Source organism: Amaranthus tricolor, chromosome 2 (assembly GCF_026212465.1).
Source record: "Amaranthus tricolor cultivar Red isolate AtriRed21 chromosome 2, ASM2621246v1, whole genome shotgun sequence".
Lineage (NCBI taxonomy): Eukaryota > Viridiplantae > Streptophyta > Magnoliopsida > Caryophyllales > Amaranthaceae > Amaranthus > Amaranthus tricolor.
The window spans coordinates 2,755,784-2,770,899 of record NC_080048.1 but is presented as its reverse complement, the minus strand read 5'-3'; the positions used below and the strand labels follow the sequence as shown (position 1 = coordinate 2,770,899).

The 15,116-nt window shown below is 31.1% G+C and overlaps 1 protein-coding gene across 1 annotated transcript; it reads left to right on the top strand.

Annotated features, from left to right (window-relative positions):
* The first annotated feature begins 436 nt into the window (after nucleotides 1-436).
* Nucleotides 437-3,514, top strand: LOC130806257 (zinc finger BED domain-containing protein RICESLEEPER 1-like). Its single transcript, XM_057671267.1, has 3 exons — nucleotides 437-529; nucleotides 1,731-3,080; nucleotides 3,171-3,514. The coding sequence occupies exons 1-3, from the start codon at nucleotides 496-498 to the stop codon at nucleotides 3,209-3,211; spliced, it is 1,425 nt and encodes a 474-aa protein (XP_057527250.1). The 5' UTR covers nucleotides 437-495; the 3' UTR covers nucleotides 3,212-3,514.
* Nucleotides 3,515-15,116: the final 11,602 nt, after the last annotated feature.

The following is a 15,116-nucleotide window of genomic DNA, read 5'->3' as shown; positions in this document are numbered from 1 at the left end:
GTAAGAGACAGTTTGTCCGAAAGACACATTAAATATATGGATTAAATAACTCAATTAATAGAAAATAAAGGGAAAATAAAAATGTGGGCTTTTTGTTTTGAGATCTTCTCTTTAAAAGATGATCTCTTACAAAAGTAATTGTTTAGTCAATCGGTCCCTAATTAAATACTTTACTTGAATATGTGACATAAAATTAAAGTTCAATTTTTTGATTTTAATTTTATCATTGTAATATGCTACTTGGAGAAGAGGGAATACAATTGAAGGTTTGTTGTGATTGTGGTTTGTGGATTGAAAAGTTCACACTAAAGGACACGTGTCAAGTAATAAACACATCTAGTTCGTTTCCCGCCCAAAAAAGAAGATTACGGTTAAACTTTACATATATATATATGTGTGTGCGCGCTTCCCAACACTTGTCTTACTATTCTCTAAATTGCTCTTCTCAATTTTTCTTTCCATTAAGCAAACACTGAACTCTAATCTTTCTCTACAATGGGTTCAAGATCAAATCTTCTACCATTACATGGTTAATCTTTACTTTATACTTCTTAAGATTCTTTAGTTAAGTCTGTTTCTTGGTTGGATTGATTGTTACGTATGCGATTGTTTGGTCTCATTTTTAATTTTTAACCAAATGTATTAAAGATCTTCTTGAACAATTGCTGAATTCAATATGAAATGTTATGAATCATTTGTATTGTTCAGCGATTTAATCTTCTTTGTAAAAAAATTCAAGAATCTGTAAGAAGTAAGAACATTAGGGTTTATTGATGTGTTCAATAATTTCACCTATTTGTGAGATGGGGTTATTTCATCAAATGTATTTAAGATCTTGAACAATTGTTGAATTCAAGAAGCTGTATCTTGTTTGTTAAAAATCGTCAAAAATATAGTACTGATCAATGATGCATATGTTATGATTAGTTGTATTGTAAATCAATTTCTGTATCTTATTATTTATTAATCTTTCAAGAATCTGTAACGACATTAGGGTTTATGATGGGTTCAATAGTTTTTCCCAATTTTGAGATGGGTTTTGCATGATCTTCAGACTTCAAGAATACACTAAATGATTCCTATGTTATGATATAGCTGTATTGTAGATCAATTCTGTATCTTATTGTAAAGAATCTTTCAAGAATCTGCAAGACATTAGAATTTGATGGGTTTGATATATGGTTTTGCCTATTTGTGGGTGGGTTTATAGTTTATTATATTGCAGAGCATTTCTGTATCTTTTTAGGATCATAGTGTTCATAAATACAATGATAAATGATACCCTCTTTAAGAATTTGCAAGGACATTAGGATTTATTGATGGGTTTGATCACATTGATGATTTTGCCTATTTGTGAGATGTGTTTATTTTGATCTTGAAAATACACTCAATCCCCTATGATTCCCATGTTATGATTTAGCTATATAGTGGAGCAATTCTATGTCTTCTTAGTAACAAATCCTTCAACTATTACTGAGGGTTTGATGGTGTTTTCTATTTGTGAGATGGTGTTTATGATTAAGGGATTTTGTGGAGCATTTTTGTATCTTTTTATTAAATTTTTTTTTTAGGAATCTACTTTATGAGATGGCTTTTTTTCTCTTTAGTTAATGGTTTCTAGTTTCGACAATGTTTTATAATCAACTTACTTTTAGTTGATTCATAATGTTATTCATATGAACAACTATGAGTGTTAATTGATACAAATTTATTTGTTTCTTTTCCTTTAGGAGACTTGAAAAAAGCACCGATTAGTGAGATACGAACATTTGACAAAGAGCAAGAAAAGGTGAAGAAATATTTGTCAAAATTTAATGGAAACATTAGTCTTTCAACAGATGCACTAAGAGCTGTGTCAATGGATCAATATCTTAGTGTAAATATTCATTTCATCAATGATAATTGGGAATTAAAAAAATGGGTTATTGAATATTGCTGTCTTGATGAATTGGATGTGAAAATCAATCCAAATAATGTGATCAAGAACGCTCTGGAAGAATATGGTATTGATGAGAAATTACTCACTGTAACTCTTTCTGAGTTTCTTGAATTCAAAATCTTTGCTAAATTCTTGAGGTGTGAAACTAGATCAAAGAGGCGACTCCCCTTGAACGGTCAACTGTTTACTGTGCATTGCAGCTCTGAAATCATAAGTATGACAATGAAGAAGGGTTTCGAGGGGATTCAAAGTATCATTAGCAAAGTGAAACGAATATATTGGCCTGAGTCATTACCCTTGTGGAATCTCACAAGTGACAAGCTTTCAGAAGCCATGGTGATGGAGGCAGAGGGATTGTTTCGTTGGCTCGATCCTTCGTGTAGTGGCAAAGTAGTACCATTAAAGGAGGATTGGGACAAGGTTAAGGGTGTGTGCACAATAGCAAACAGAATGTATGAAATTGTTAAAGGATTATTTGAGATTGAGAACCCGACAGCAAATCTTTTCCTACCTTATATGCGTGAGATTCTAGTTTACCTTACCGAAGAATCAGAGAATTCTGATGCATTTGTGAGTTCTGTGGCAACCAATATGCTAGAATACTATAAGCGATTCTATAATGATATGCATTTATTATATTCGATTGCTGCATTTCTAGACCCTCGTTACAAATTGAAACTTGTCAATTTTTGTCTTTCTGACACGAATAGAACTACTGTCATTTTAGACCATATTCGTGCGATATATAATGGTTATGCAGTCAGTGGTACAAGTTCTGAGAATGAGGAAGAGAATGGGGATAAGAAACCCGAAAAGGTGGATGTAGAAAAGAAGTACTGTCTGTCAATTCGTTCCACGGATGATAAGCCTTCAAAGTTGGATTTGGATTTGTATCTGGAAGAGCCTGTGTTTCCATGGGTGAAGAATTTTGATGTGTTGCAATGGTGGAAATATAACTGTTTTAAGTTTCCTCAGCTCTCGAAAATGGCTCAAGATTACTTGGCTATTCCTTTGTCTGTTGTATCATGTGACGAAGCTTACCTTATGGAGGAAAGGAAGGCTGATAATACTCTGTCGACTTATAGCCCTCTACTGCTGAAAGCCGTTCAGTGCCTAAAGAGCTGGAATCCTGATTTTAAAGGTAAAATTAAGCCTTTGTGTGCCTTTATTACAGATTCTTTTCGGATTAAACCAAAACATGGAGTTGATTTTTATTGTTTGATTGATGCAGTCGTTCCTGATACCAAAACTTGGAATCCTGATACCGAATGATTTACGAGTACTTTTTGTTCGCGGTCAAATTCATAACAAGGAGATTGAATAATAGGCTTTGGATCTCAAAGTAAAGCTTGTAGTGTAGTAGTTAGAAATGTAGAGAATTACTAGTATGAAACATGATTTGGCTGTTGTTTTCGGTTTTATTGTTGTTAAAAATGTTGCTTGCCATGGATGTCCAAATATAGAACTTTTATCTTCTTCTATGTGACTATCATCAGTTCAATTCATACTGTATACATACAATACTGTATACAAACAGTCCCCACCCGTTGGCTGTTTGAAAGGCTAGGACAGAGCTCAATTCTGGAATCAAATCTTAGATGAGACTGAATCATTAATTTGGGCCAGTAGACATTTTGATCATAGGCCCAATTGAAAGTAATCATTCATTTACGAGTTGATATGGGTTACATTATACATATGGTCCACAAATAAATAAATAAAATATTAACGAGTTATTACAAGTCAATGTATGTTGCAGGCGGGATGATTCATCGCCAAAACTCCGAACATTCGTAAGCCTAAAATATTTACTTTATATGTTTATATAAAGTAAATAAACATATATACAAGTAAATATATACAAATGTTTGAAATATACAACTAAATAAACATATATATATATATATATATATATATATATATATATATATATATATATATATATATATATATATATATATATATATATATATTTGAACTCTCCAGTCTTTGGCATCATGTAGATTAGAGTGCGCACACAGGCCTCTCTTACCGCTTATTAGAACATAGGAGAAAAGCACTATGCTGGCGTCATGAATAGTAAGACAATTATACACATTCTGACCTGAAAACTCCTTCTAAGCCCAGCCTTAAGAAAGAACCAAAGGCGAGGTCTCCTCTAACAAGTAAGTAATTTCATACCTATTCCTTCCTTTCTCTGTCTTTCATTCTAGGTAAGCAAGTGATTAGTAGGGAGTTTGGGTTCTCCCTTACGTCTAACCCAAGTGATTAGTAGGGAGTTTGGGTTCTCCCTTACATCTAACCTACGTTAGTATCTTGGTACGGTCAACTCTACCGTATGCAACGAGGTGAAAGTCATACAACCTCATGAGCTCTAGGTACGAGATGATCATTTCATCGATCACCCATGGAACGGAATCTGGATGCCTAGTGCCTAAGGTGTCTGTATCGGACACCTATGAATATAAACATATAAATAAGTTACTTGTATGTTATCATTAGTATGCAAATCACTACTATCGTACACCTAATCTGGGCATCCCAAAGAGGAGTGCTCCTGTGCTCCTGCTGCATAGTTAACACACTAGGGTCTTGGGGCCCTGGAGGTGCTGGATCCATCTCCTTTACTACTGTGTTCGCAGTAACTTTAGTTAATATTACTATTATTTAATTATGTATTATACATTTGTGTTGTAAGTTTAACATTATATTTGGCATCTATATGTTATAGAGTATCATACTGGTATAATATATAGTATATTACCTGGAGTTACAGGTTCTAGAGTTGTGACCTTCACTCCCACAACGATGACAACTATTTCGTTTCTTTTTTTCCTCATCCATTTTGTTGGCAATTCTCTTAGACATAGGCTTCTCTTTGCCACGAATTTGATTGGGATCATGTCTAAGTTCAAAGCCCGTGTATTGAGGTCATGACCTCTTATCGATTATTGGCATAAAGTAAAGTTCGTATGTACTTGCATAACTTTAAGAAGTATAGCACGGATCCACAAACCGCTCATATGAAAGGTATGACGATACTTTCCATACAAGTGTGTGCCGTCAATGGCAATAAGAGGTTTACAATGATTGAAGCCTTCAATGCAAGGTTTAAAGGTCCAAAAGACACGTTAGAAGGTCCTAATATTAGGTCGCACATATACACCCCTGTCATTGTCTTCATTAAAAAACTACTCAAGTACTAAGCCGGAGTTGGAATGTTGCAAAGCTTCTAAAAAGCGTGAAAGGAGTGAGTAAGAACCTTCCCAAGTTCCGTATATGGACAACAAGGCTTGTTGCATAGCACACCACGCTCGCTTATAATTCACTTCCACACCAAAACGATCTTTAGCCATCTGCCGTACGACAAATATCTTAATGGATTGATCTTTAGCAACACAATTTCTAATGACATTGTTAATGACAGAAGATGTCAAGTGAATGCGTCCAACCGAAACAGCGTCACTACCCAAAACACAAGACCGATGCTTACCCTTATACGTAACAATATGCCATGAAGATAAATATGAATCGAGCGTAGCCCTAAGTCTCCAGGAACAACCCCGCTTACACTTCAAGGTAGGGGTAGTTTGGTTTGAGGTCTCCGTTCTACACTCCACATTTCTACGAATATGATATACTCTGATAGCTTCCAACAACGCTTCCTTACTATCAAACATCATACCCTTCTCCAACTCCCCTTCTTCAGTGTAAGTGGTATCACAAGCCCAAGTCCTCCAAGAGTTGTCCTCCTCATACTCATCTAGAGGTGGACATAGGGGATAAGGTGTAGGAGGAATCATTGTAGGAATGTTGCCTAGGGTCATGTCATTTGCTAGCGCATCCTCGTTGACATCCACATCATCTTCAAAAGGATCATCAATGAGCTCATCACTCTAATTTTCATCATTCCAAGGTCTCATCTCATCACTTTCTCCTAAGTTAACCATTAAATCAATTGGAACTTGATTCGTAAGGGGTTGAGAAAAAATACAAGATGCGGAAGGAACGAAAGGATTTACAATTTCCTGAGTTGATATAGGCATAGGGGTAGGAGTAGGATTAGAAGAACCTACATTCCCTAAGGGTACTTCTTCTACGTATAACTCCAAAGAGGGAATTTGGGTGGACTTTGAATGCTCCCACAGCATCTATAGCCTCATCATCCTCAACAGGAAAGGCTAGCAATTCTCTACTCATATCATATTTAAAGCTTATATGTACGGTACTTCTAGTGGGGTCCAATCCAATCTTAGAACATATCAAACGTTTAAACTGATTCAAATCCATGTTCGAGTTGCATGCAAACAGCCTACGTCTTCCCCCAACATAATGAACTTTGCTACTACTTTCTCGAATTCAACTATTCCGAAAACATACTATAGTGACGCGAAATGATGTCATTTCTACATGAATACAAAGAAAATCAATATCATCATCAACTTCATGCCCATACAAGTACATTATATTCATTTGATTATAATCTTTTTGGTCTACAAATTAATAAAGTCCATAATGTAACTAAGTTTATACATATATAATGCACATAAAATTCAAATAATAAATCAATTAGTAAGTTCATAAATGATATTCCTAATACCAACATCAACATTTCTAATAATATATAATGTACATCAAATTCAACTAATTCAATATGCTAATCAACAACAATACTTCAAAAAACTACATAAAGCTAGAAAAACAATTAAACATTACCTTGAATAGTTGTGGATGGTTAAGAAGAATGTTGATTTAAGAACTAGTAACCTACATTTAACAAAATAACCAAACTTCATCAAGACCCTAAAAAACAATACATATACTCAAAAAAACGCAGAAAAGTTTACCTTTGTGCAAACTTGAGTATCCCAGACTAATTTTGAAGTGCCAAATTGAAAGAAGAATGCAAGAATTGATGGATTGAAGCTAGTCTAATATTGATTTTGTAGGGAGAAAGTCGAGTAGAATAAGATAGGGTTTTGAGAATTAGGAAAAATGAGCACGAAGGGAGCTGCTGCGCGTATTTGTGGAGCTAGCTGTTCGCAATTACAGGTCAAAAAAAGTAAAACAGTTGTTCGCAGTTAGTAACCGCGAACAACTATTTTGTTTTTTTTTGACCTTGTTGGTGTAACTACGAACAACCCCAAACCACAGGTTTGGGAATTTCACGCTTACTTTTGGAATTAAGTTCAAACTTATACTATTTGGTTCATTTTGTTGATAAATTGTCTTATTCATTTCAATTATTCTTATATGAGACCGTCTCAAATGAGACCATACAAGTCAGCCCATTTTTCTAAGTGATTACTTTGAAATTGTAACTGATCACTTTAGGTTATAAGTGATAAGTTTAAGACCATAAAAAGTCATCACTTTAAAAATAAATGTATATTGAGTCAACTCAATTAAAATGTTCTCACCGTGAGACCATCTCATATGAAAATTTGTGTAATTGTTAATAGCCAATTTGATATAATTTTTTATCTTTTTGATTAAATTTAGCAAGTTTAAATGAATGAATGAAAAAAAAAGTTGAAAAAATTTCCACATAAAAGTTATCAATCATTATTATATCAAATAATTTAAAATTTTAGCATGAATTTTTAAGGGATTATTGTCAAAAAGTACCCAATAAAAATTTTTTTTCCAAAAAGTATCTAATAAAAAAAAAGTTTTGCCAACAAATACCTAACAAATTTTTTTTTTTCCAAAGAGTACCAAGTAATATTTTTTCTTCAATTGACCATCAACTATGACGGTTGACCGGTTAAAATTGAAAATTCTTTTTCCTCATCTTCAATTTCTTTTCCTATTTAATTTCGATTTTGAGTAAAAAGTAGAGGAAGAAGACAGTGAGGAAATTGACTTGGAAAAGAAATTAAAGATGAGGAAGAAGAATTTTCGATTTTGACTAGTCAACTGTTATATTTGACAGTCAACTGAAGTAAATCGTTAATTTGTATTCTTTGTAAAAGAAAAAATTTTGTTAGGTATTTTTTGACAAAATTTTTTTATTAGGTACTTTTTGAAAAAAAAATTTATCAGGTACTTTTTGACAAAACTTAAGTTAAAAATTAATAAAAAATTTGAGAGTATCATTTTAAATGATTATATAACTGTTTATAAAGATTCATTTTAGCATGAATTTTTAATTACATAATTGTTTTATATAAGAATTTTGAGATTTATTTAGATCATAATTGAATATATTATTCTAATTATATTATTTTAATGCATGGACAGTATGGGTGTTTAATGTCGGGGATCTAGGGACAAGAACACCATGCTATAAATTAATACTCCCTCCAACGAGTCTCATTTGACTTTTCACGGGATTTTAAGGAGAGTCAAAAGTGGGATCCTAAGGGTAGAAAAGAGAGTGGTATTATGGGTTTTTTAATGTAAGTGAGGAAAATTAGTATGAATAATGGAGGGTATAATTGAAAATAGGATAAAGCTACTAAGGGCATAAAAGTCAAAAACTCATACAAAAATAGAAATAGGACAATTAAAGTGACTTGACCATAAAAGAAAATGAGATAGATAAACTGAATAGGAGGGAGTACTATTTTAAAAGTAAGCAACAGAAAATTGGAACTGAATATGTTAAGATTTAACTAATAGTGTATGAGTAGGCGTTAGTGTCACCGAGTGCTCTAGATACATGATAAAAGTAAGCAAAATTAGTCATTGAATGTACAATTTTTTTTACATGAATTTATTTTTTCAGCTTCGTCAAATAGTTCTTCAGTTAAATTTTAAATTAAACATTTTTTAAATTTATTTAAGATTGATTTATGAATCACAACCAATTATTTGAGATTAAATTTGTAATTTTCACTGAGTTGTAGGCCGAATTATGTTAGATAAATTATACGTCTAAAATACATGCCACTAATTGTAAAACTGAAAGCTATGATCTTACAAGAAGTCTAATAATTTGAATCGACGTACGCTAAATATGGCCTTTGGAGAACTGAAGGGTCTATATTTTCAGTTTTGATTCATGTTGAAGTGCATGTTTGATGTTTCTAACTAAACTTAAATTGTTTTTAGGATAAGAAACGAAGGATAGGTACTTAAATGAGTAGGCCACGATTACACGAAAAAGAAAGCTTTTTAGCTCTTAGCTTCTAAAGATACTTATTAGAACTCAAAATAAGTTGGAGTATATCTTTCCATCCATCTTAAATTAGCTACAACATCTTATGGGAGCCCACTTATTTGGCTAAAATTTTATTTTTGTATGTATATTATCGGATCTTAATTATTAACTTAAGTTTTTCGTTAATTTGATTTATTGATATGGTATCAAAAGTTAAAGTGATCACAGGTCACAATTTCAAATCTCACCCACCCTATCATTTGACGTGTAATATTTTGTTTCTGGTATAAAGAGAATATGTGTTACATTCACAACCCAAATGGTTCTCGTATAAAGAGTTGTTATTTATAAAAACTATAAAAATTGACAAATGTAACTAACATTTTAAAACAAGTGAGAATAGAGATATATATACACACAAATCACAATCAACCACATGCAACAACAATTAGCAAAATATCTTCTTGAGTAAGAGTAATAACCCATAAATTAAGGTTAAATTAGTTACCCTTTCTCAACCAATAAAATCTTTATTTTGACTAATGAGTTTAATTACGAAATCATTATTATATGTAGAAAATTCATATCCGTGTTACAGCATCAATGAAGAATTTAATACTCCCTCCTATTCAGTTCAATTGTCCCATTTGTTTTTTCACACTTGCCGAGGCAACATTTTAACTCTTAATATCTCAAATTATGCTTAATTAAAAATTATAAAAAGTTGATATTAATAATCCTTGTATTGAGACGAATCAAACAAGATCCCATATGACTATGTTTTAACTTATAGATTAAGAGTAAAATACAAATTAAGAGTGACAAGTGAATAGTGCCAAAAAAAAAATGGGACAATTCAGCTGAATAGGAGGTAGTATAATTTTAGGAGAATTTATAAAAGCAATATACTTAATAGAATTATTCTTTCAAGAATCCCACATGTAAAAAACAAAATCATATTGAAAATATTTCACAAGCTTTTTACTTTTTTAAATGACTACATTAATATCAAAAGATACATTTTTTTCAATATTTTTTTCTTCACGAACATTCGTCAGTGTTGGGGTGGAAGGTGGCGGCCAAACTTGACTATCAACTCGTTCGTACGATAAACTTGATTGTGCCACTTGCAAGTTGCTACATAGACAATGTTGTATTCTTGTCTCGCTTTTGTGGACGAGTTTCGCATTGGTCATATCATAAGAAATTATGGTTTCAATCCTTCAATAAAGGAGTGATTCCTAAAACTAATTAAATTTCACACACATATATATTTTAATCTATACATAAATGATTAACAACTGATAACTGGTAATTAATTAGAGTGGTTAATTTAATCAGTTGATTTTATGACCGGGTTTGACTATCTGATACAAATTGTTAGGAGAAAATTGTTCCAAAATAGCTTATTCATAACAATAAATTATTTAAAACAGTTAATTTATCGAATATTAGAATTAAATGATTTAACAAATAAATTTAATGTCTTTAGAGCCTGTTTTTAGCCGCTCTATTTATATAAATTAGAGGTCAATGTAAATCCCGACGGTTTACAAAACTAACTTATTTAAAGTCTGCCCATTTAAGGGTAAGATTTATTTGAGCCCTAATAGGCCTCAGCCTATTGCACAGGTCCATTAACAAACGTAATTCAAAATATTGCAAAAATGAATGAAACAAAAAATGACACCTTTATCCTTTCTTTAACTTTTCAATGGGTTTGGTGGCCAGCAATTTGACCGAGGAATAAGCTGATAAATCTTTATTCAACAGTAGGAATAAGATTAATATTAAATTATTAATATATTAATACTAATACTAATACTAATACACACTTATTTCAGCTTTGCTTCCGCGTAATTCATTCCAGCATTTTCTCTGTTAAACCGTGCCGTATTACATGAGAAAGTGAAATTTGGAGTGTATTTTTGGACATTGTCATTATAAGATACAACTATATATATTGATAATTTGGAACATTCCTCTTTTACTTTTATTTCTTTGAAAAAATGTTCATTTTCCTATTAGAATTAGACTTTTTTTCTTTAGATTAAATAAGTTTTGATAGTTTTTTTCATTCTTTAAACTTTACTAATTTTCTAAATTAAGAGGTTCGAGTTGTCAAAACTTATTCAGTTTCAAAAAAATATGTAATAGTGACTCTCGTTTAATGATTGACTCGAGGTTTGGTGATATATAATTGATTAAGGTCTAAAATGAAGCTAAATCTTAATCCAACAACTTGAGTATCATATCCGACAACATCTAACTCAAGAAAGACATGCATTAACAATCAACCCAAAAACGTGGATAATCAAACTTGAATTTCTTTAGTCTGTTATTGACTCAAGCACAACGGTGAACCAATAGTATCCTATAGATTCCAAACTGAATAGACTTGGTATTCATGAAAACAATATGAAACTACAAAATTCTTAATTTGAATGTCGTGATGCGACTATAAACTAACATAAAAAAAACTAAAATAATCCATCTCTATTGATCGAATTACCAAACGCACAGTCCTAATTAATATTTAATTTCCAAATACATAATTTTTCAATATAATAATTTCATATCATTTATAAGTTTGTAGGCTAAAAATCTACTACTCTAATAAAAAATACAAATATTGCTAAATTAAAAAATTTAAGTATAAAGGTATATAGTGTACAAAATCTTTCATAAAAAATTAAATATATAAATACAAATAGTCAGATCAAAAGGAAACATTTCGTATGGTCTTAATATTTCAATTCGGTGAAAAAAAATCACCAATAAAATAGAGAAATATCAAATATGATTATTAATAAAGATATTTATGTGATTGACATCTCCAATATTTTAGGCCATAGAGAACAAGTGAAGCCACCTTTCCAAACACGTATACAAGTCACTAGTAGAGTAGACATCTATTTGCACCAAAATCACACAAAATAAAAGGAAGGGATGGAAATAAAAGTTAATGCCTCTCACCCCCACAAAGTTTAACCTTTTTTTTTGTTTTTTTTCATCAAATTGTTTCAATTCTATTTTCGGCCATGATACAAATTTATTCTTTAATTTTAATCTATATATTTAACTTAGCTTACTTTTTTATTATATTTATATATTTCGGTTGTTTTTTCATAAAATACAAAAACATTATTTTATTATTTTATTTTATTTTTTGTTGATAATTTTTAGGGTAAAATTGATAGGAGAGAGGGAGTAGCAAGAAGAGTGGAGTAAGGAAATAGTGGTTTAAGAAGTGAGGATACACCCGTGAGATTTCCCCACAGCCTATCATTTCAACAAAATGCCTCCGCGTGGCAAGCCTCCCCCAATTCTCCCCTCCCCCTTACAAAACCTTTACCAACTGCCTTCGTCGCGGTGTCACCTACATACTATTCTATTCTCTTGGTTTCATATGGTTATTTGTTATTTATTATACTTGGTACTGATTGTGACATTCTTTTTACATAACTTATCACATTCGAATACAAGTATTTCAGAATAAAGGAAATACATTTGATAAAATAATGCGAGTTTTCTTTTATCAAATATAACTAACATTATGAAATCGAACTGAGTACTCCCTCCGTCTCATTGAATTTGCATCATTTTTCATTTTGATCCGTTCCCCTTAATTTGCATTATTTTTATTTTTAGACAATAACCCACCATTTTCTTTTAATCTCATCCATATATTTTAACTCTTTTTCAATTTCATTCATACAATTTATTCTCTCTCTTTATTTATTACCACTTTTTAAAAACTTATTCACTTCTTTTTTGATGCAATTCAAAGAGGACAGATGAGTATGTGTTTTTAGGCACAATTTAAAATTGTCCAAATTATGAATTGCTTTAATGCCATGTTTGAAACCAAAATTTCATTTGAAAATTTGAAATTGGCTCCAATTTATTATTTGGCAAATCAAAAATTTTCAAATTAAATTCCACCATAGTTTTTAAAGTAGTTAAAGTTGAGAATTTGAAAATAACTATCTAAATCCTGTCATTCTCAAATTTTTCATTTATGATTTCATAATTAAAATCCATAATTTAACTTGAAATACTTGTTCACAAACACTACATTATATTAATTTATATTAATTTTATTTTAGCTTAATTATATTCTGGACTGGAACTTAGGAAATATCAATCCCCCACCTTTTTTTTTGTTTTGTTGCTTTCTTTTGTTTTAGTGGGGCTTCTTCCTTTTTTTTTTTTTATTTTATTTTTTTTATTGTTTTTGATATAGTGTCTTTGAACACATCTTTATCCAAAATAATAGTGTTTCGACAATGAATATTATGAATATTGCCCATGCATGATAATGAATTGGATCTCTTCAAAACAAGTAAATATTCTTCTTATTGTTTTTGTGTTTATGCGGTGGAAGAAAATAATTGATCATCTTCACATTTAAGACACAGTTATGCTTAGCCATTTTGGGTTCAAGCCAAATTTAAGTGGTTTCTACCTAAAGTCTAAGTTCAATCACCACAATTATATAAGAATAAGCAATTGAAATCAGTTAAAATTATGCCAATTAAAAATTTCTAAGAGTTATTATTTTATTTCAACAAACATAATTTCAGCTCGTCAATATTTTATTTTACGATAATTCAATAAAATCAACGCGAGTTGAATAGACTTATGTAAAAAATACTTAGCTTTATATAATAAGCATCTTTATAACAATTGACTTATTTAGTTTACTAACATACGTTTTATATAATAAACAATCAATAATCAATACTTAACTTCTGTCAAATATTTTTATAACAACTGACTTATTTAGCTAACTAAAAAGCCAACTAAAACGTTTAACATTTTCCGTTTAGCAAACGTGCTAAACAAAAAAAGCAACATCCCACGGCCAAGAGACACTTTCAAACAACTAACACCTAATATTTGGGATTGTAAATTGTCATTATGCCTAATTTTTATAAACACTATTATGGTAACATTTAAATTTACTTATTTAATTAATTATTATTGTGATATTACCTTGATAACCCTTGGTATTCCACTGACTTGGACTTTTAGTCAAGGGACAATTTCAACTTTTCATTCACTTTATCTAATCAATATGTAAGTAACTCTCTAAAACCCTAAAGTAACTACCCACTTATCACAGTAACTAACCACGTCTTTCTCCCTCAACTGCCATGATACCCATGAAGTTCAACCTATTCTCTGCATTAACCGCTTCTTCATCTTTATAAATAGAAGCTGTCATCCCCCTTTACAAGGCTAAGAAAAAAATATCATACTAAAACTCTGCCAAAATTCCTACTCACCATCATCTTCATCAACCTACCTAAATACTAACCACTATTCTGATATCTATATTCTTACGTCCAGTTTATTATCGTTCATTCATCTATCCCTCATCTCCGATCTGACTTGAACATCGGAGGGGTTTTTCGGGAGATCATCCCCGAGCAATGCTAACGTGTTGTGTTGTAAGACTTTAAGTCACCTCCACGGAAGGATCGTATCTCACTTCCACTTCCTTGACTGTTGACTCTGATAAAAATTCCACTTCAAGTATTTTAAGTGTCTCTTGCACTTCCTCATTTTATTTCTGAAACAAACACCATCTTTAGTTTCCTTGAGATGAAGGGCATACCTAATATTGAAGTTGATGTGTGATGTACATTATGAACTACTACTATTTTTTTTATACTAAGCTCAACCAAAGCTAATGCCATCTATACAAACATATACTTGAATTAGAAAACACTCTAACTACATTTCAAATGTTAAGATTTTGTCACATTATAGTGTTTATTCACAAATGACATGAAAGTGTGACATTATGTCATTACATTTCTAGATTTGATAGTGAAATGTATATGAAGTTTAGAACTTCCAATCTAGATATCTATATTTGCTTTACATTAAGTATAATTTTTTTTGTGCTTCTCATCGGTCATTTCTAACCATTATATTTCAAAAATATATAATAAGGCCTTTTAATTATAAACGATAAAATATATTATATAAATTATATTTATTTACTTGATTCAATATATAAATGCAAAAAGCAATACCGTTCAGAACAATTTATTATGCATA

Coding starts and splice junctions, on each gene's coding strand:
- LOC130806257 (XM_057671267.1), top strand. CDS start 496: ATGGGTTCAAGATCAAATCTTCTACCATTACATG. Junction 530..1,730: donor AAATCTTCTACCATTACATG/GTTAATCTTTAC, acceptor CTTTTCCTTTAG/GAGACTTGAAAAAAGCACCG. Junction 3,081..3,170: donor CTGGAATCCTGATTTTAAAG/GTAAAATTAAGC, acceptor TGATTGATGCAG/TCGTTCCTGATACCAAAACT.